The 21,058-nt window shown below is 42.9% G+C and overlaps 2 protein-coding genes and 1 long non-coding RNA gene across 6 annotated transcripts in view; 2 read left to right on the top strand and 1 right to left on the bottom strand.

Annotated features, from left to right (window-relative positions):
- The window catches only part of Scaf4 (SR-related CTD associated factor 4), a 54,909-nt gene extending 46,307 nt beyond the window's left edge, over nt 1-8,602 (top strand). For all 4 annotated transcript variants that reach the window (XM_090348612.1, XM_090348599.1, XM_090348606.1 and 1 more), the window contains exon 20: nt 7,266-8,602. In XM_090348612.1, coding sequence (XP_090204738.1) covers nt 7,266-8,242 — 977 coding nt within the window. In that variant the 3' untranslated portion in view covers nt 8,243-8,602. The remainder of the gene's footprint in view (nt 1-7,265) is intronic.
- Nucleotides 8,603-11,428: 2,826 nt separating this feature from the next.
- Sod1 (superoxide dismutase 1) lies at nt 11,429-19,983 on the bottom strand. Its single transcript, XM_090348586.1, has 5 exons — nt 19,806-19,983; nt 15,037-15,130; nt 14,608-14,677; nt 13,890-14,007; nt 11,429-11,763 (listed from the first exon to the last, which is right to left on the bottom strand). Exons 1-5 carry the CDS (start codon nt 19,875-19,877, stop codon nt 11,656-11,658), a joined length of 462 nt encoding a protein of 153 aa, XP_090204712.1. The 5' UTR covers nt 19,878-19,983; the 3' UTR covers nt 11,429-11,655.
- Nucleotides 19,946-21,058, top strand: part of LOC150069639 (uncharacterized) — a 33,303-nt gene continuing 32,190 nt past the window's right edge. Inside the window, exon 1 of the long non-coding RNA XR_016538107.1 lies at nt 19,946-20,926. This is a non-coding gene — a long non-coding RNA (uncharacterized LOC150069639). The remainder of the gene's footprint in view (nt 20,927-21,058) is intronic.

Raw genomic sequence — 21,058 nt, 5'->3', positions numbered from 1 at the left:
AAGTGATAGAAGTGAGCTGTGGCACAAATGGTAGTATGTTAGTCCTTAAGGCCTTAGTTCATAACAGACCAGCACCAAAAAAAAAAAAAAAGGAGAGAAACAAACAGTGTTCTTGGAAAGCTTTAAACATGCTTGAGTTGGTATACTCAAATAATTGGGGTATGTTTCACTTGTTCCACATCAGAGAAATAGTTCTTTGCATTATAGTGCCTTCAGCTTAGTATGCAGTGATAGAATGGGTCATTCAAAACAGTGATTAATTCACAACAGATATTTGCCTTGGATATAAATGTATATATGGGCCCATCTCAGAAGATGAAGCACTTCAAGCAAAATATGGGAGACATGGTCTTCTGCAAAAACTCTAAAGGGGTTATTATGTTACTGCTGTGTTCCTCTAGCCAGTCATAATTTAGTAGCTGTGAACACAGCCTGAACAGTGTCTTTAAACTTCAGTTTCTGAGGGACATTTTGAGAAAGATTGGAGGGCAGAAATTAGACCAAGTAAATTGATTTTGGTACACAGATATTGCTGTGAAGAATTTCAGGTAAGACATATTTGTCCATAGCTAACTAACCACATTCATAGAGGTTACCTGTATATTTCAGGCTCATTGTGAAGTTCTTAACTGAGTTACATACTTTGTTAAATTTTAATATTTAGCAATTAATGTAAAAACAAAGTCTGAAAAAAGCAAAGGAAATATAGGGAAATTATAAAGCCTACTTTTCACTTGACCCCCCCTCACCAAAAAAAAAACCAAAAACAACAAAAAACACTGAAATGGTGTTCTTAGTTATATTTAAAATTATTTTCATGACTTAGATGTTATAAAAATAGTGCCAGACTATAAATGAGATAACTCATATACCATATTAACTTGATCCTTTTAAGATCTCTTGCCTAGTATACTAAGGATACTTTTACTTTTTCTTTTTCCTTTTTTTTTTTTTTTTTTGCCAGTCCTAGGACTTGAACTCAGGGCCTGAGCACTGTCCTTGGGCTTTCACAAGGCTGGAGCTCTAACATTTGAGCCACAGCATCGCTTCTGGCTTTTGCTATGTATATGGTACCAAGGAATTGAACCTAGGTTTTTGTGCATGCTAGGCAAGCACTCTATTAAACCAAACTCCCAACCTGATTTTACATTTTTGTATAGTGCAATTGGAGTGAATTGTTTTTTTCTTGTGCTTGAAAATTGGTTTCCTTTCATTCTCACCAGCACTTAAAACATAGTACCTACTTAAAAGAATCACTGGAGGGGGGGCGCCTAGGAGCATAGCCTAGATAGAGTGCTTGCCTAACATGCACGAAGCCCTGGGTTCAATTCCTATACCACATACACAGAGAAAACCAGAAGTGGTGCTGTGGCTTAAGTGGCAGAGCACTAGCCCTGAGCAAAATGTGTCCAAGGACAGTGCTTAGGCCCTGAGTTCAAGTCCCATGACTGGCAAAAAAATAAAAATAAAAAAGGAATCATTGGAAGTATTTTAAAAATTGATGGATTGGTGAATCTAGGATGCATACACAAACACACACACATGTGTTGGTTGTATTATTTACATTCTCTTCAACAATCTGAAATCAAAAATAGAAAATACCTTTTAGCTTGGTACCAATAAGAGTGAGTAGAGCTCAGATGGTCATGTTCAAAAAGTTTGAGACTCCCTCTCCCCTAGTCTCCACCAGGGAAAGGTGGATATGGTGATATGCTTTTGTCTTTCCAGTTGCATGGGCAATATAAACAGGAGGCTCACAGTCTAGGCTAATTTGTGCATAAATGTGAAACCCTAACTCAGAAGTAAAGGAAGAGTGTCAGTTACCAACTGTGAAACCTAAATTCAAACCCCAGTACTGCCAGGTTTTTGTTTGTATGTTTGTTTTGCCTAGAGATCTTTGGGCATTGATTACAGAGTTAAGAGTAGTTGAAATGAACTATAATAGGAATGTAGTTCAGTAGTAGAGCACCTGACTAATAGTAGGTGCCAGTTCCCCCTGTAACAAAAAAAAATATGGTTGGCATGTTTGTCTTAATACACTAGAAATGCTAGTTGAAAATAATACCAAAAATTTATTCGGTTCCAGTTAAATATAGGAACTAGGAATCATAAAGGAAGTTAAAGAAAAATGTAGACCTTTTTGGAACTAAGGTCCTAGGTTCATACTTTGGAGAGTTTCACCACCCTTGAGCTTTGTAGCTATGTCCTTATCCTTAGAAATATCTTCCTGATGAGATGGATCCACCTCTGTCATCGGATTAATGCACTTTTCCAGTTATAATGATGACAGAATAAACGAAACCTGTCTTCCTAGGGTTTATCTATTAGTAGGGATTGGAACTAATTTCATGTGAAGACATACCTATGAAAAAGAAGGTCCAATAGTTTGGCCAAGTGGTAAAGTGCTTACCTAACATGCATGAAGACCCAGGTTCAATTCCTTAGTACCACATACATAGAAAAGAGCTGGAAGTGGTGCTGTGGCTCAAGAGGTAGAGCTCTAGCCTTGATTTCTCAAGAACAGTGCCCAGGCCTGAGTTCAGGGACCTGGACTGGCCCTAAAAGGGGGGTGGGAGGGTAAAAAAAAAAAGAAGATTTGAGGATTTCTTGTGGACGAGCCATTTTCTGTAGGGTGGACAGGAAGTAACACAAGAAATCTGAATATAGAAAGCAGTCATAGTAATCCTTGTAAATACAGAAGGAAGACATTTTAGGAAGGAGAACAAACCTGAACTTGATGTTCTTAAGGAACCACAAGGGGCTAGTACATCTGGAGCAGGCTGAGCCCCAAGGGAAGAAAGTAGCAGGAGGTGAGTAGAAAGAATTGCTTAGGGCCAGTGTATGACTGGTGGTGAGTGGTGTGGGCTTCAGAGTGTATTGTGTTCTGGCTGCATTCCTCAGCATTACTGTAGCTTCAGTAGAGGAAGATGAGTTAAGTGAGAAGAGCAGCCTTCTTTGTGAGCTGTTGCAGACATATCGGGCTGGCGGCCTGCGTTGTCCTGCTACAGTAAGGGAGCAAGTGGCTAGTCTCAATGTTATTTAAGAATGGGAATTTTCAGAAATGTTTCATTAAGTATAGGACTTGAAAGAAGAAGAGCTTTTTAAAATACTTTATTGTTGTAACTGGTAGAGTGACTACATTCTTGCGATGCGCAGGTCTATAAAAATAGATTGGTGAAGTATCAAAATATCCAGCTGCACATAGCAACTGGTCAAGTGGAAGAAAACTAGATAAAATCCTGCTATCATCAGTGAGCCTGTATAAAGATGAGTAGACAGCCTAAGAACCTTTAAGCATTTAACGATTGACAAAATTGATGCAAGCTAATGCTACATAGTTCATCTGTTCTAGGCAGTTGATATGAATTGTTTAAGCCTTATTGTAGCTGGGGAATGAAATGAAAGTATAAGCATATGGCTATAGTTAGGATTAGAACTCAAGATAGATATGCCAGAATAAGCCTATTCTTTTAAATCACTTATGGGCTAAAGAATAGTACAAGAAAAGTAGTAGTAGTAGTGTGTGTGTGTGTGTGTGTGTGTGTGTGTGTGTGTGTGTACACTTCTTTCTTGCAATGTATGTATAATATTGATAGGCAAAAGCAGATGGATCCAGAATAGGGATAAAGGGCTTATAAGCCTGGCACAGCCATTTCTTGGAACACTTAGATTTGCTACACAAATGAACAAATGTTGCAAAAATGCCACCTGGAAGAAGCCAGTCATGTTGGACAACAAACTGTATAATTCCACATGAAGAGTTGAAACTATACAAGAGATAAAAGGTATCTGTTATTGCTTGATGGGACTTGGAGGGGAGTTGTGGGGGGTGATGGGTAGCAAGTATTTTTGTATAGCAAAAAGTTTTAGGAGTATCCCAGGCAGTTGTGAGGGAACAGGGACTATAGAGGCAGACAAGGAAGACATGGGGAGTATGTGGAGAGGCTGAGATGGAAAGAGGAGTAGAAATTCCAGACTAATGAATTTTACCACTTAACAGAGGTAGTGGCTGCAGTAGAAGGGAAAATAGGGCTGGCCAAGAAGTTGGAATGCACCACCTTGTTTGCTGCTCTTTCGCTATCCATCTCTTGTTTTTCTATGTGGGAGATGCCACTTTTCTTTAAGATCCCATTTACATTTCATGTTCTTATGAATAGTCCAACTGATGATGCGCAGTGTTCTATCGGTGGACTGCAAGGAAAGTACTTTGTACAAGTGGGAATGTTATGTTTGTTGGACATCTACTCAGAACCTGAGATCAGATCATTGCCATTTGAAGTCAGCCCCACAGCAGGATTCTTTTTGTGTGTGTGTCCGTTGTGGGGCTTGGACTCTGGACCTGGGTGCTGTTCCTGAGCTCTTCAACTCGAGACTATCCCTTGAGCCTCAGCACCATTCCCGGTTTTCTAGTAGTTAATTGGAGTCGTAGAGCAGTAGCCTTGAGAGAGCAGAGCCCAAGTAAAGTGCCCAGGCCCTGTGTTCAAGCCTCAGGACTGGCCAAAAAGAAAAGCACATGAAAGGTTTGAGTGTGTGATTTTTGTAAACATTACCAGCTGGGCATTACTCATGTTTCAAAGCCTTGAGTTAAAGAGCTCAGGGATAGCACCCAGGCAGAGTTCAAGCTCTATGACTGACCAAAAAAAAAAAAAAAAAAAAGTTTCCCAAGCAGAGAGTGGTTAGCTCAGGTGTGTGATTACAGCTACCCAAGAGACAAATGTGAGAGAATTGAAAGTTCAAGGTAATAAGTAAGACTTGACTAAGTTAGACTATCAGACACAGAAGCTAAGAACATGTATCATTTGCCTGGCATGCTCTGGGCCCTGATTGCAGTCCCAGATAAGAAGATGCTAGGGATGACGGATTGGCCCATTTTCTGTCTTGAGTAGGGTGGAGGTAAACTTACATCCATTGGACATTGTCATATTAGCAGTTGACAAGACACAGTCATGGTGGGAATCAGGAATAGAACTTCCTGTTGCCCTACAAGAATCGCATCCTGAGTTTTGCAGACTAATCTGAAAGTTACCTTGTCATAATACTTTGAAATCCCAGTACGTGTGTGCTCACTCTCTCGAAGGCTATGAAGAAGCAGAGTTCTCACCATCCCTACATTTATCCACTTCACAATGGTTTATTGCTTCTCAACTTGAGTGACATGTGGAAAGCAGTTCAGTGTGTTTACATTTTTCCAAACTGGCAAACTACTGAGTATTGGGGGAACCAGGGAAATTAATTAAGATCTTAATTATCAAAAATGAAAAGTGCTTGTCTTGCAAATCAAGTATTTAGTATTATGTATTTACTGCCACAGGTTAACTGATTAGTTAACCTATGGCAGTGCTATAGTTTTTATCTTGTTTCAGTTAGCAGTTGTTATTGTGGTGGGGTTTTTTTTATTGTTGCTCTTTGTTTTGGTGAGTCAAGACTTGAACTCAGGGATTGGGCGCACTGTTCCTGAGCTCTTTTGCTCAAGGATATTGCTCTGTTTCTTTGGCACAGCTCCACTTCTGGTTTTTGAGTGGTTGGTTAATAGGAGGTAAGAGTCTCACATGGGGACTTTTCTGCCTAGAATGGGTTTGAACTGCAGTCCTTGGATACTCAGCCTCCTTAGTCATTGGGGTTACACACCTGAGCCACTGCCGTGCTCAGCACTGTGTTCATTTTTTAAGCTGGAAAAGATACAGAGGCACATGTCTTAAAAAGTAAGATTTTTAAGTACCACAGCTTCTGAATCGTACATGTTAAAGAGTTATGAACTAGTATGAATACATTTTATTTTTTGTTCCAGTACTGCAGCTTAGAGCCCCATGTTTGGTTTTATGGTTAAAGTCATGAACTTTCTTGCTTGGCTGGCTTTGCACTGTATAATCCTCAATGTTATAAGTAGGAAAGATAGAGGCAGGAGCCATGGGTGCCAGGCTTAGAATGCACATGTCCACTTTTGTGACAAAATCTGATAGATGCTGAGCGTTTGTTTTAATGGTAACTCACAACTTTGCTCAAAGACAATTGGACAAGACCATATTCTGACTATCTGGAATGTTTTTCATTATGTGAATAACTCCTTTTAGTCATAGCACTTGCTTTTTATTTGTTTGGAAAGAAATTGAGTCTGATACCTTTCTGTCATATAAGTAGTCTACTTAAGCTGAAGAGCTCAGGGACAGCTCCCAGGCCAAGTTCAAACCCCATGACCCACCAAAAAAAAAAAAAATCCCAGTCCTTTACCTCTCGGATTCTCAGTTGAATGATTGTTGTTGATGATTGTTACACCAGAATGAGTGTATGACCATGCAACCAGGAAGCAAAACCAGTGAGTCAATGTAACTTTCCACAACATACTTGGCCGCCACACTGAATAACTGAACACACCTGCATCATTCAATAGTCTTGACTTAGCAAGTTATACATTGTGCTGTGCTTTAAAAGTGAAACTGTAAATAAACCTCACATTTGCATAGTGATTTTTTTTTGGAAAACATTAAAATGGCACATAAATGCCCACTATAACCCATGAAGCATTTTAGTAGCATGAAATCAGAGCTAACCTTTTACTGGGTTTTCTAGACCAGTAACCTTTTTATTCATAATAGTAAAATGAGTTCAGATTTAGAATTTAGATTGTAAAATTCTAACATGGAATATTTTTCAGTTGGCCTAAATAGTTGGTATTGAACACAATCATATCTCATTGAGATTCTAGCATTTATCTCATTGAGACTTTTGAATGTATTGTACTAAGAATTTAAAATGGCAAAAGCAGCTTCTAACGCGAAGGCTAGAGAAGTAGATTTAGACAAACTCTTCAAAAATTGCTACAAGGGGCCAGGAGTTTGTCCTAGTGGTAGAGTGCTTGCGTAGCATGCATGAAGACTGGGGTTCAATTCCTTGGTACCACATACATAGAAAAGGCCAGAAGTGGTGATGTGGCTCAAGCGGTAGAGTGCTAGCTTTTGAGAAAGCCCAAGGACAGTGCTCAGGCCCTGAGTTCAAGCCCCAGAACTGGCAAAAAAATAAAAATAAAAATAAATTGCTCTGAGTTCCCTTTCCAGTTTACTCAACCTTCTACCTATCTTGAATAAGTGTGACTTGAAAATTGCTTGCCTTGGGCTGATGGTAGGCCCTCATGTTGGGGTTGGCAACAGTTGGCATTCAGCAAAACACTTCATATTCTGGATTGAATTTCATTTTCCTAAAATTCAACAGCAAACAGCTGAAAAGAACATACATCTTCTGTATTATTTACTTGCTTTTGTGTCTTTTAGGCACTCAAGGAGTTGCCCCTGGTCCTGTGATTGGACTCCAGGCACCATCTACTGGTCTCTTAGGTGCTCGACCTGGCCTAATCCCACTCCAGCGCCCCCCAGGAATGCCTCCACCACACTTACAGCGGTTCCCTTTGATGCCACCCCGCCCTATGCCACCACACATGATGCCCAGAGGTCCACCACCAGGACCAGGAGGCTTTGCAATGCCTCCACCTCATGGAATGAAAGGGCCCTTCCCACCACACGGCCCCTTCGTTAGGCCTGGTGGGATGCCAGGGCTTGGGGGCCCTGGTCCAGGCCCAGGGGGGGCGGAGGACAGAGATGGAAGGCAGCAACCACCACCGCAGCAGCAGCAGCAGCAACAACAGCAGCAGCAGCAACAGCAGCAGCAGCAGCAGCAGCAGCAGCCTCCACCTCAACCACAATCACAGCAGCCACCACCATCACAACAGCCACCGTCAGCTCAGCAGCAGCCTCAGCAATTCAGAAATGAAAACAGGCAGCAGTTCAATTCAGGTAGAGACCAAGAAAGGTTTGGAAGAAGATCTTTTGGAAATAGGGTGGAAAATGACCGAGAACGGTATGGGAGCCGTAATGACGATAGAGATAGTAATCGTGAAAGGAGAGAATGGGGAAGAAGGAGCCCTGACCGCGACAGGCACAGAGACTTGGAAGAAAGAAATAGACGCTCTAGTGGGCATCGAGATAGGGAGAGAGATTCTAGAGATAGAGAGTCTCGTAGAGAGAAGGACGAAAACCGAGGGAAAGAGAAGTCTGAGGTGACAAACAGAGCAGGTGGTAAAGCCATTGAGACTCCGCCTAGCCAAGTGGGAACCGTAGACACTGTTTCAGAACTTGATAAGGGGGAAGCCAAGGCCACAGTGGTAAAACCCTCTGAAGAGGCACCTGCTGAGGCTACCTCATCCGTTGAACCTGAAAAAGATTCTAGCTCGGCAGCAGAGACAACTCGCTAGGACTGGAACATGACAAAATGTGACAGTGACACTTCCAGAGTGTAGAGCTTGAGGTGTACAGATGCTGTATTATATTTGCTCCTGCTATATCACAGCCCCGCAGGTAGTTTGTGGGGAATTGTAAGCAATTTGATTGCTTCCCTTCTATTTAAAAATAGCTACAAAATAACAAAAAAATACTGAAAATATGAATATTACCCTTTTGCTGTAACTTTTTAAAAGTTTTGACTTTAAAAAGTTTACAAATCGTAATTAGAAGTGCTCTCTATTTTTTTTTTTTAATTTAAGACAAGGTAACGGTGAAAGCTCCTCAAACAATAGGGATGTTTTTAATAAACTCTATTTTCGTAACAAACTTAACAGTGTGCTATTCTTCCTACACTGCACCAAGGTAGAAGCCTGGGTTATTGCCAACATATAAGCTGTTAATGTTGTGCTGAGTCTAAATTGGGCCTGATGGCAATACACACATATTTACTCTGGAACACTTTGATTTGTAATTCTTAACATTTTGGTCATAAGGTTAACAAGGTTTCTTTTCCTGTTAGCTTTGTGGTCATATGGTCCAGTTTATAAAGAGGTTTCGCTGGAGTAATTGGATTCTCATCATTACACATTGTGCTGAAAATTATCTCGTTTCTTGGCATTACTTTAGAAAGCTATGTAGATTTTTGTAATCATCCCATTTTTTCAAAAGTGTAAAATGAGATTAAGGTTAACATTTGCGGCCTGAAAGCTCTTAGTTACTTTACATAAGGAGTTCAAATAACTCATATTTCCTATGTAAGCTTCACTTGCCCTCAGCATTAATTCTTGAAGATAAGGTATAGTGAACTCTGCCACACATTAAAAGATTTTATCTCTTGCTTAAAACCTGAGTTAACAAGGAAAAATATGCAGAAATCAAAACGAAAATGGTTTATCACTAGTGCCTAAACCTGGTGTTACAGACCTATGCATTTACAGCTTGAACATCCCCCATCACCACCACCACGCTTACATTCTTAAATTGCCTAGTGTGCTTATTAGTAACTTTGTCCATATTCCCAGTACTTTTTAAACAAAAGTACTCTGGCTCAGGCCTGTAATTTAGCTACTGTAGAGCCTGAGATCTGAAGATCATGGTTCAAAGCAAGTCCAGGCAGTGAAGCCTGTGAGACTCTACTTCGTTAACTACCAAAAAGGTTGGAAGTAAAGCTGTGATTTAAGTGGTAGAGCGACAGACTTGAGCAAAACTCAGGGACAGCACCTAGGCCCTGAGTGTAAGCCCAACAACTCCCAAAACACATTAAGCATATCCCAGGTATAATGCTAGGCAGGAAGAGTGCCTAGATCCTGAGGTCAAGCCCTATGACTGACACAAACCACATAAGGCTTTTTGCATGGAGGTTCATGTAGGGAAGTTGTAACTGCTTCTGGAGATAAACATGAATCTATGTCCAGATTTTAGACTTCCAGTTTTCATTTCCAACTCAAAAATACTCCATACTACATGGAAAATAAAAAAGGTACCAGGTATTTTAATACTTGAGTCATTCCTCACATGCAACAAATTACATTAATGAAACCTGTGTTTTAAATTTTCTGCCTGAATGGCCATTTTTAAGCAGTGTCATTAAAAATTTTTACCAACACTACAACTTTACCTCTTCCCACTTTAGCTGTTTCCTAAGTAACCCTATATTTGATAAAGCACACACTTACAGATAGGATTATAACCATATCCCTGGTTTTTCAATTCAGGAATAGTATACAACTTTTTAACGTATCTCAGACATGAAACGTGAGAATATTTCCAACATTCTCAGTAGGCCATACTTATATTAAAAGAGACTGTTTCACAAAATGGCCAGAACCTATGGTCAATATTCCCTTGTTTCTTCTTTCACTGCTATAGTATATCTGAGTCCATTTTGAAAACAACTTTAGGTAGGTAGGTCTTAGCTGAGGCTTTTAAAACTTGTGTTTAACAGCTCAGGGCCTGAACACTGTCCTTGGGTTTTCTCAATGCTAGAGCTCTACCTCTTGAGGCACAGTACCACTTCTGGCTTTTCCTATGTATGTGGTACTGAGGAATCAAACCTGGATCTCCATGTATACGAGGCAAGCACTCAACTATTAAGCCAAACTCCCATCCTGCACACACACAGGCATTTTTAAATGAACATCTCAATTGCATGAAAAAAAAAAATGCTACATGAAGCCAGGCACCTGTGGCTTAGGCCTCTAATCCTAGCTACTCATGAGACTAAGATCTGAGGATTGTGTTTTTTCTTTTTTTGTGGATCATGGGGTTTGAACTCTGCTTGGGCCCAGTCCCTGAGCTTTTCAGCTCAAGGTTACCACCCTACCCTTGAGCCAAGCCCCAATTCTCATTTTCTAGAGGTTTATTTGAAGATAAGAGTCTCAGGTCTGGCCAAGAGCATAGTTTGTAGTGGAAGAAGTGCCTGCCTAGCATGAACAAAGCCCTGGGTTTGATTCCTTAGTACCACATAACACAGAAAAAGGCAGAAGTAGAGCTGTGGCTCATGTGGCAGAGTCCTAGTCTTGAGCAAATTGTGTCCGAGGACAGTGCCCATGCCCTGAGTTCAAGCCCCAGGACTGGCTAAGTCTCAGGTCCTTTTGGTCCTGGGCTGGCTTTGAACCTTGGTCCTCAGATCTCAGCCTCCTGAGTAGCGAGGATTATAGGCATGACAAACCGTGCCCAGCTGGATTGTGGTTTAAAGCCCAGCCTGGGCAGCAAAGTTTGTGAGTGGTGGTTCATGTGATAAAAGGATTAGCCTTGAACAAAAAAAAGCTCAGTATAAATCCCACACCCTAAGTTCAGCAATACACACACACACACACACACACACACGGGGATATGCACACACAAAAAGAATGCTAAACGACTAGGGAAAATAAATCTCACAAGAGACCATTTAGGATGCAATGTTAGACTGACACAACTCAAAGACAGCTGTTAGTACTTCATATATTCCAATGGCCTCAAAACACTTCCAAAACAAAGTACTATTTAATAAAAGTTTTTATGCTGTTATACTGATGCTTAACATGCCAACATGGATTTGGATACTTCAAGAGGCCCAAATAAGTGTTGTTATATATGGTGTTTATTTATAGGCTTCAATGAAAATGAAATTCAAACAATAAGTTTAATACCCATATATGAATAATTCTGGCAAATACAGGTATCAAACACATTTTAATTAAGTTTTATAAAACTATACAAATCTTCCAAGTGACCATAAATCAGTTCTCATTACAAGTTCTTAAGCCACTTATTGTCATGTCAGCACAATTACACTTTTAAGATTACATACACAGTTTAATGTTTATCAGGTTAAATTCCTAAAGCTAGTAAGGTAACAAATGAGTTACTGGGACTCAGACAACCCCATGGTAGAGCATGTTTATTGGGTGATCCCAATGACACCACAAGCCAGACGGCTTCCAGCATTTCCAGTCTTTGTACTCTCTTCATTTCCACCTTTGCCCAAGTCATCTGCTTTTTCATGGACCTTCAAAAGAATTTTTAAAAAGATTAAGAACATTTAACTTTCTGCCATCAAATAATTACCACCTCTTCCCAACAATACCACTGACAATATTTGAGAACAATTTAACATAAAAAATTGCATGCTAAAATCAACCTAGTAGGAATATACATATTCTAATATTTACTCTACTTTAAAACTAAAAGCTACTACTAGGAAGATGTGGCAAGGCAAATAAAACATTAAAAACCCACCTAACCAATGCTTTTCGTGTGTGTGTGTGTGTGTGTGTGTGTTAAAAACCCACCTAACCAATGCTTTTCGTGTGTGTGTGTGTGTGTGTGTGTGTGTGTGTGTGTGTGTGTGTGTGTGTGAGAGATGGGGCTTGAACTTGGCCAGGTACTGCCCTACCTCTTGGGCCTGGGTGTTGTCCCAAAGCAACTCAGCTCTAGGTCACCATCCTACCCTTGAGCCAAGCCCCACTTCCCTTCTTTTTTCTAGAGGTTAACTGGAGATAAGAGTCTCAGGTCCTTTTGTGCCAGGGCTGGCTTTAAATCTTGATCCTCAGATCTCGGCCTCCTGAGTAACTAGATTGCAGGTGTGAGCCACCCTGCCATGCTGGCTTTTACCAATGCTTTTTACAGGCCACCACATGCTCTTAATCCCTAACCCCTCCCCCCTCACCACCACCCCCCTCATGAAAAAAATCAGTAACTTTAGTCATTTTTTTTTGAGGAGGGTAGGGAGGTGAGGGAAGGATTTTAAATGGAAAAACTCAAAATTATGTGCTCAGTGGGATAAAATAATCCAAAATGCATTTTAATGAGTTAGCAGCAGTATTTTAAATTGTGTTCATGGAACATAAATAAATGACTTTGGCAGATTGTTTCATCAACAGGACTGAAGAAAATTCTAAAAAAAAAATTGCGGGGAGTTTGGCCTAGTGATAGAGTGCTTGCCTAGCATATACAAAGACCTGGGCTCAATTCTTCAGTACCACATACACAGAAAAAAAAGGCCAGAAATGGTGCTATGCCTCAAGTGGCAGAGCTTTAGCCTTGAGAAAGCCCAAGGATAGTGCTCAGGTCCTGAGCTAAAGCCCAGAACTGGCAAAAAAATAAAAAGGGGGTGGGGTGGGAGCTTCAAATGAAAGGAAGTATCTACCAAATATTAACTACAGGAAGTGGGCAACAGCCTTTACTACGTGGTGTTTTCCTTGAAACCAGATGCAGCTCCCAAGGGCAACTTGGGAAGACAGCTCCCACACGGTAACCAAGAGTGATAACCTCAACTTGAATTCTTAACACTGATTTTAGAATCAACCAAATGTTCTGTTTAAATACAATGGAGGAAATAATCATGGCAGTTAGCAAACCTGGCTGTTTTCCCAATCTGGATCTAGGAAAATATAACCTAATTTTTACTGCTTCTTAAAACAGTATTCTTGTTTTTTTTTTTAAATTAATTTATTGCCAGTCTTGAACTCAGGGCCTAGGCACTGTCCTTGGGCTTTATCAAAACGAGCACTGCCACTTGAGCCACAGCACCATTTCTGGCTTTTTTTTTTCTATGTATGTGGCACTGAAGAATCGAACCTGGGTCTTCGTGTATGCTAGGCAAACACTCTACCACTAGGCTAAACTCCTGGCCCTTCTTGGGTTTGTCGGTTGTGGGGCTTGAACTCTGGGCCTGGGTGCTGTCCCTGAGCTCATCCGCTCAAGGCTACTGCCCTACCGCTTGAGCCGCAGTGCCATTTTCAGTTTTCTGGTGATTAATTGGAGAGAAGAGTCTCATGGACATTTGTGCCTAGGCTGGCTTTGAACCATGATCCTTAGATCTCAGCCTCCTGAGTAGCTAGGATTATAGGCATGAGGCACTAGTGCCTCAACAGTATTTTTTTAGAGTACTAGGCAAACACTCTACCACTAGGCCAAACTCCTGGCCCCAGAAAAGTATTGTTAACTGAACTAAATATATTAATTCACCTTTTACTATAATCATCCAATAAAATAATTACCGGTCCTAGGCTGGACCACAAGTACAATTCAGGTGGATCTTTGTAGATAAGGACTAATCATCATGAAAGTTTGGTCTAATGTACAATACTGTACATTAGAAAAAAGTATGTATATCCTTTGTTTGAAACTTACCACCATTGTGCGGCCAATGATGGAATGCGTTCCTGAGAGGGAGATCATGGAGTCGTCAATAGACACATTGGCTGTACCATCTTTGCCAGCAGTCACATTGCCCAGGTCTCCAATATGTCTAGGATTAAAAAAGCACAGATTGATTAGTACTGGTGTCTATATGTCACATTAAGGGAGTTCATGTGCTAACTAAAATTTAACAATACTCCAATACGTATGGGTGGGCAAAGACTACTTTGCCAAACGGACAGAATTAAAAATAAATACCTATATACTCTGCAGATATATACCTCTTCAATAAGGCTTCAAATCTACAAAATAATCCTCTGGACACTTAAATTATGATGCTAGTTCCTAAGACTGTTACAAATTAATCTTTGTCTTTAATATTTTCCTGAAAGGTCTTCAGAAAGGACACACACACAAAAATGGATTCTCAACTGGTTTTCATTATCTATAGAAGTTTCTTATGTTTCATGACTTCTTTTGTGAGTGGTTATGATATTCATGACATTTTCTGTATTCTATATTTCTTTACTCAGAGAGAGCCACTCCAGGGCTTAAGGATGGGGAAATAGTATGGGAGATAACAAACGCAAAAACCAATGTAAAGAGCCCACCTCCATTTCTCTCTCTTTATTTTCTGCAAGCAGTGCCCTGCCACCAAACCCACCCAACCAGCCACCACCCTTTTGCGTAAAAGCCAACATCTCATTACCTTTCCTCATCCATTGGCCCACCATGCTTTTTGGAGAGAGGATTAAAGTGAGGCCCTGCACTGGTACAACCTATTTACAAAAAACAAAAACAAGCAGTCAAGAGCCTGGTGCTAGTGGCTTACACGTGTAATTGTAGCTACTCGGAAGGCTGAGATCTGAGCATCATGGTTTGATGTCAGTCCAGAAAGGAAAACCTGTGAGACTCTCAGCTCTAACCGCAGAAAACTGGAAGTGGAGCCGTGACTCAAGTGGTAGAGCAGTAGCCTGGATCAAAAAGCTCAGGGACAGCACCCAGGCCCAAGTTCCAGGTGCATAACCAAGCAAGAATGGTAGTACATTATTCCTTTGTTTTTAAACAGGGGTTACTCAACTCATTATCTTATTAGCCACATATGAACTGTCAGTCACTAGACCAGCACATAACCTACCTTGTGTATTATCTCCAAATTCATGGACATGGAATCCATGCTGGCCCTCAGTCAATCCGGTAATGTTTCCCCGTACCAGAACTGGCCCATTTGCCTTTATTCAAAGAAAAGTATATTGTTAGAGTGCAGTTACTTCTAAACAAAGAAGATAGTTGACTTACCCTTTTCACATTAAAGAACAGACTTGAGTGTAGACCAAAAAAAAATACATCTAAATTCTAGCTCCCTGTGTTATACTATCGAGAGAGAGGTGGAATCCCTGTTCTAACACCTGCTGTTCAGGTGCCATGTGGCCAGGCTCTGAGATTACATAGCACGTAAGAATAAACTAGCAGGGTAGCAAGTATAATGAGTTCTGCCACTCAAGCTGTGCCCCAGCTTTGCAGGCGTTTAGTTTTCAGTCTCATGCATCGTTTCAGGCCTACCTCTGAAGTACCTAGGATGGCAGGATGAGCCACCAGGCCTAGCTAGCTATAGGGTTTGACCTTTCCAATGATTGTGTAACAAGTAAATGTTTATGGAGGAAACATTCTTGAATAGGTCGTATTTGTGTATGGTGAGCATACATACCTTTTTGAGTGGGATGCTGGGTATCAAACTGAAAAGCCTGCATGATACCAGCCCCAAACCAAACTTTTTTTGGGGGGGCTGTAGTAGGACTTGAACTCAACTCAGGGCCTGGGCACTGTCCCTGAGCTTCCTTTGTTCAAGGCTAGTGCTCTACCACTTGAGCCCCAGTGCTACTTCCTGCTTTTTATCTTTACGTGGTACTAAGGAACCCAGGGCTTCATGAATGCTAAGCAAGCACTCTACCACTAAGCCACATTCACAGCCCTCAAACTAAACTTTTTAACCTACAAAAATATGTCATATTATATACTCATTAGCTTTTTGTTCTTCTTTATGAGGACATCATCCATAAGACAAGATCTCGTCTTAAAAGAGAAAGAATGATGGGGCCGGGAGTTTGGCCTAGTGGTTAAAGGCTTGCCTAGCATGCATGAAGACCCGGGTTCGATTCCTTGGTACCACATATAGAAAAAAAAAAAAGCTGGAAGTGGTGCTGAGGCTCAAGTGGTAGGGCTCTAGCCTTGAGAAAGTCCAAGGACAGTGCTCAGGCCCTGAGCTCAAGCCCAGGACTGGCAAAAAAAAAAAAAAAAAGAGAAAGAATGCCATTCCCTGGCATCCCTGTTCTCTACTCTACCTCAATGGGTGGGTCTATCAGTCTCCATTTAGGAGCCAAAAATACCCTAGCAATTACTCATGAAGGGGCTTAATTCAAGTTTAACTAGGGTACTGGGTTGTTTTTTTTTTTTTTGGGGGGGGGGGTCTTAGTAGCCATTAGAGTATGTCTCGATAACCAACTTTAACAAAAAGTCTATATAAGAATACTCCAGGGGGTGGAAGCAGTGATAGTACACTCTGCTACAGCCATCAAACAAGCAAGTCATTATCAGAGCTCCAAAGACACTTTACCAAATGATACAACCACACCACCAAGACACAGACTTGTCTTTGTTTTTAAATAATCATGGCCTATATGAATAAACTATGCTCAAATACCAGTTCTGCATATAAATTTCATATCCATTTGCATACACTTGGTTTGTATCTTCTCGCATTTCTATAAATTGCTTTCAAGTCTAAATATCCTATTGTTAAGCCAAGTATAACCAAGTTTGCTTCAGTTGGTAAACCTCGAGGTGACTTTCCACAGCAAGACATGATTGCTCAAAGAAAATATTGGGGGCAACTGCCCCTTTTTTTCTTTTTACCTTTTTGGGAGTAGACACTGATTCTTCTAAAACTTTTAGTTTTAGAAAAACTAAATGTGACCCTAGCCCCATTCAACACTAGGTGACCAAGTGCCCATAAGAAAGGAGCAGACTTTCAAACCTCCACTTAACAGCACTTGCCAGCTCTTCAGAGATAAGCTGCCTGCATGCAGTCCACAGACCTGAGCAGGCTCATCTTGTGGACCGGCCGCCTCAGCTCGGTACTGCGTAGGCTAAGAAGAAGCCTCCGTGTGAAGCCATCTCCAGAGTTTTCAAGAAAAACTTTTTAAAAGATGGTGGCAGTGGGATCCAAAAATCCTGGTTTGAGTAAGTTGACAACTATTTCACATGTATTTTTTTTGCTATGTCAAGTCTGAACTCAAGTCCTCATGCTTCCTCAGCTGGCATTGGACCACTTTTGTTGGAGTTTTTGAGACTGAGTCTCAAACTTTCTGCCTAGCTCTCTTTCTTCCTTTCTTTCTTTCGCCAATCCTGAGGCTTCAACTCAGGGGCTGAGCAATGTCCTTGGGCTCTTCCTCAAGGCCAGTGCTCTACCATTTCAGCCACAGCATCACTTCTGGCTTTTTCTGTGTGTGTGGCACTGAGGAATCAAACCCAAGGCTTCATGCATGCTAGGCAAGCACTCTAGAATTAGGCCAGGCTCCCAGGTCTATTCTACAATTTTTTTGCCAGTCCTGGGCTTGAGCTCATGGCCTGAGCACTGTCCTTGGACTTTTTCAAGGCTAGAGCTCTACTACCTGAGCCACAGCACCACTTCCAGCTTTTTTCTATGTATGTGGTACCAAGGAATCGAACCCCGGTCTTCATGCATGCTAGGCAAGCATTCTACCACTAGGCCAAACTCTGGCACTTATTCTACAATTTTATATACTGAGTAGGCTAAACCAAATAAGAGCTTGTAACCAATTTATTACATCTGCCACTGTGTAGAGTTGTACTGCTAAACTACAATGGACAGTGACAGTAAAATTTGCAGCTTTGCTCAACCTTCCAAACTGTTTCTGCCAGATGGAAAAATCCTCAGGGTACTGGGGCTCAGATACCACACACCTTTGCCTAGATTTCACAATTCCTAAAATTCTCTACCAGCCAATTATGTTAGAGACTAAAAAGAAGGGAAAATAAAGTGTGACATGAAATACAGCAAAATGCATCAAATGCCAAAGAAAATGTGGGCACCAATTAATGTGAGCAAGTAGTCCTCCCTCGCGTAAATATCAGACACCTGCTTACATGGATGGCTCTGCTACTCCTGTTCTCCCATCTTTTGTCAACCACTTGAAGAACTAATCTTATCTATTCTTCTCTAGAGATTAATGAACCAAGTTTTTTGTTGTTGTTGTTTTGTTTTTTTTTAAGGCTCCTCAGGTTGCTAGTAACCATGCTGAGGTACTGCAAGCATCTTTTTTTTTTTTTTTTTTTTTTGGCAGTCCTGGACTTGAGCTCAGGGCCTGAGCACTGTCCTTGGACTTTCTCAGAGCTAGAGCTCTACCACTTGAGTCTTAGAATCAGCTTTTTTCTATGTATGTGGTACCGAGGAATGAACCTGAGTCTTCCTGCATGCTAGGCAAGCATTCTACCACTAGGCCAAACTGCCGGCCCACAAATAACTTTGCAACACCTGCCAATTAATATTGCTGAAAACTTGGTAAAAGTTGTTCAGAACCGTCTGAACAACTTTGCAAGTAGATCAAGACCTGCTCTAGGTCCCGGTGCAGGCCCCCAGTACCAAAACCCAATGCCTCTGACTAGCTCCACAACTTGACTGCTGCTGCAACTGTAGTGCTGCTTTACAAAACAAAGTGGTTGGAAGAACTCTCCAAGAAAAGTCATTTAGCCAAGACTGGTGGCTCATGCCTAAAACCCCAGCTACCCAGTAGGCGAGATATGAGGATACCAGTCTTAAGGCGCCAAATCTTAATCTCCAACCACCAAAAATTTAAAGTGGAGGTGTGGCTAAAGTAGAACACTACTGGCTTTGAGTGTAAAAGCTAAGGGACAGAACCAGAGCCTCGAGTTCAAGGCCCAGTAACAGCATCCACCCCCCCAAAAAAGGCCTCATTAAAGTGCTATTCTACTATCCCCAGAGACTTCCCACGCCTATATACATACTAAAATCACTTTGGAAACTTAAAACCACAACAACAAAAAAAACAAAAACAAACAAAACACGACTGAGCCTGAACCAGGCCGGATTTTAGTAGCATTGATCTACTGCTGGGCTCTGGGTTCTTATTTCCTAAAGCTCCCCAGATGAGTTTACGGTGAATCTAGTTTCTTCACTGCCCTGGAAAAGGCTCGTTCTGTCCACAGTGGGACCTCTGGAGCTTGGAGCTGTGGAGGAGGGAAAAGATCTTTGTCCAAGGCCATCTCCACTGCCTGACTGTCACCTCCAACATCAGGGCCCCGGCCCCGTATTTCCCTGCAAAAGTACCGCAAAATACGCTCTGCCACGTGGTCTTCATTTCCACAACCACTCTAAAATTCAAAAACAAAAAACCCCGAACAGACACAGCCCCACGCCACGCGGGAGAACCCGGGCCCAGCCGCCGAGGGATAACGGACGCCACGGGAGCTGGTGCGGGCCGTGCGCAGCGCCCCAACACCGGTCTGCGTCACTCGGGGGTCCGGGGAGAAAACGACCCCGAGAGGAAGAGCCGCCGCCGCCGCGCGAAGGCGCCCAGCGTCCCCGCCCCACCCGGCCCCAAGCCCTCGCCACCGGGGCCCGGCTCAGGCCCGGCGCGCAGTCGCCGGCCTCCCCGATCCTCCAGGCCCAGGCCCGGTCCCAGCCCGCCGCGCCCGCGGCCGCCACGGCCCCAGCGACCGCCGATGACTCAGCACTTAGGGGCGCACGAGGCCCAGGCGCCGAGGCCCGGGGCGGCGCGGTGGACCCACCGGCCGCCCCAAGGCCCCACGGCCGGCCCGCTATCCGCACAGGTGCGTGGGGCCACAGGCCTCCGCCCCGGGCCTTGCCTTCTGCTCGAAGTGGATGACGCCCTGCACCGGACCATCGCCCTTCAGCACGCACACAGCCTTCGTCGCCATGATTTGTCCGCAAGGCGCCCGAACCCGGGTCTGAAGAGAGCGGGAGAAGGAAAGGCCGTTACAAGACAACACACAGGACGCGCCGGCGCACACTCGAGCGGCCGCCGCCGCCGCCGCCGCGGGGCTCCTTTATACATCGCTCGCCAGAAGGCCACGCCCAGCGTAGCCCGGAACCAATCACAACCTCGTGCGTCACGTGTGGGGGCGTGGTCGAGCGGGGAGCGCCTGCCTTGCGCCGGACGCCTGACCGCGGACTCCCGCGCCGCCGCTGCGCAAGGTCGGGAAAACGGAAACCCGCGAATGAACAGCTTCGGTGGGTGGAACTCGTGGGTCGCAGTGAAGAAATTGGGGAAAATGCAGTGTACCTGGAAGACCTGAAGCCACTGTGTCTAGAAATGTCGTTAGAGCCGCGCGGTGACTCGTCTGTCAATCCCTAGCTGCTCAGGAGACTAAAATCTGAGGAGCGCGGTTCCAAGCCCGCCAGGGCCGACAAATTCGAGAGACTCCTTTCTCCAGTTAACCACCAAAAAACAATCCTATCGGAGCTGTGGCCCAGGGCCTGTACGACCACTTTGGGCCTCATGTCTTATTTGATCTTTAGAAATTGGAACCCCCCAGAAAGGAAAGGGGCGGGAGGAGAAGGAATGTGGACAATCCTTGCAACCTCTTTTCAAGGACAGATCTACACTTAATCTTTGAAGGAGAAGCACACCGTATAAACTATTTTCCTGGGTTGTTGTTGTTGTTTTGCAAGGGATCAGCATGTTTACTCCTGTGCTCAGAAATGTGTAGAAAGCTACCAGGGACGGTGGGGCAGTTCTCAGTAGTGGGCAGAAAACCTTCACCAAGGCTCTTTTAGAATTGTTTGTACAGGAAACATGCACCCAGCTGACACTCAAGCTGTCCTAGAAGAAACCCCAACACAACCCACCACTTCTTTACTTGGGAAAGCCGCTTGCTAAAACAGCAAGGGAAGGAAACAAGTGCTCCCCCTCCCAGACAGACCCTAAATAACCCGAGGTTGGCAGTGCTTTGTTCCTGAAGAAGTGGTAAGTTCAAACCCAGATTTCCATCATCTAGTTGGCTGGGATTTCGAGCCAATTTGTTTTTTGTTTTGTTGGTGTTTTTGTTTTGTTTGTTTGCTTTTTGCTGGTCCCAGGCTTGAGCTCAGGGCCTGAGCA

This window comes from Megascapheus bottae, chromosome 1 (assembly GCF_031878675.1).
Source record: "Megascapheus bottae isolate mThoBot1 chromosome 1, mThoBot2.hap1, whole genome shotgun sequence".
Taxonomy (NCBI): Eukaryota; Metazoa; Chordata; class Mammalia; order Rodentia; family Geomyidae; genus Megascapheus; species Megascapheus bottae.
The sequence above is the reverse complement of the archived record's forward strand: the minus strand, read 5'-3'. Positions and strand labels throughout refer to the sequence as shown.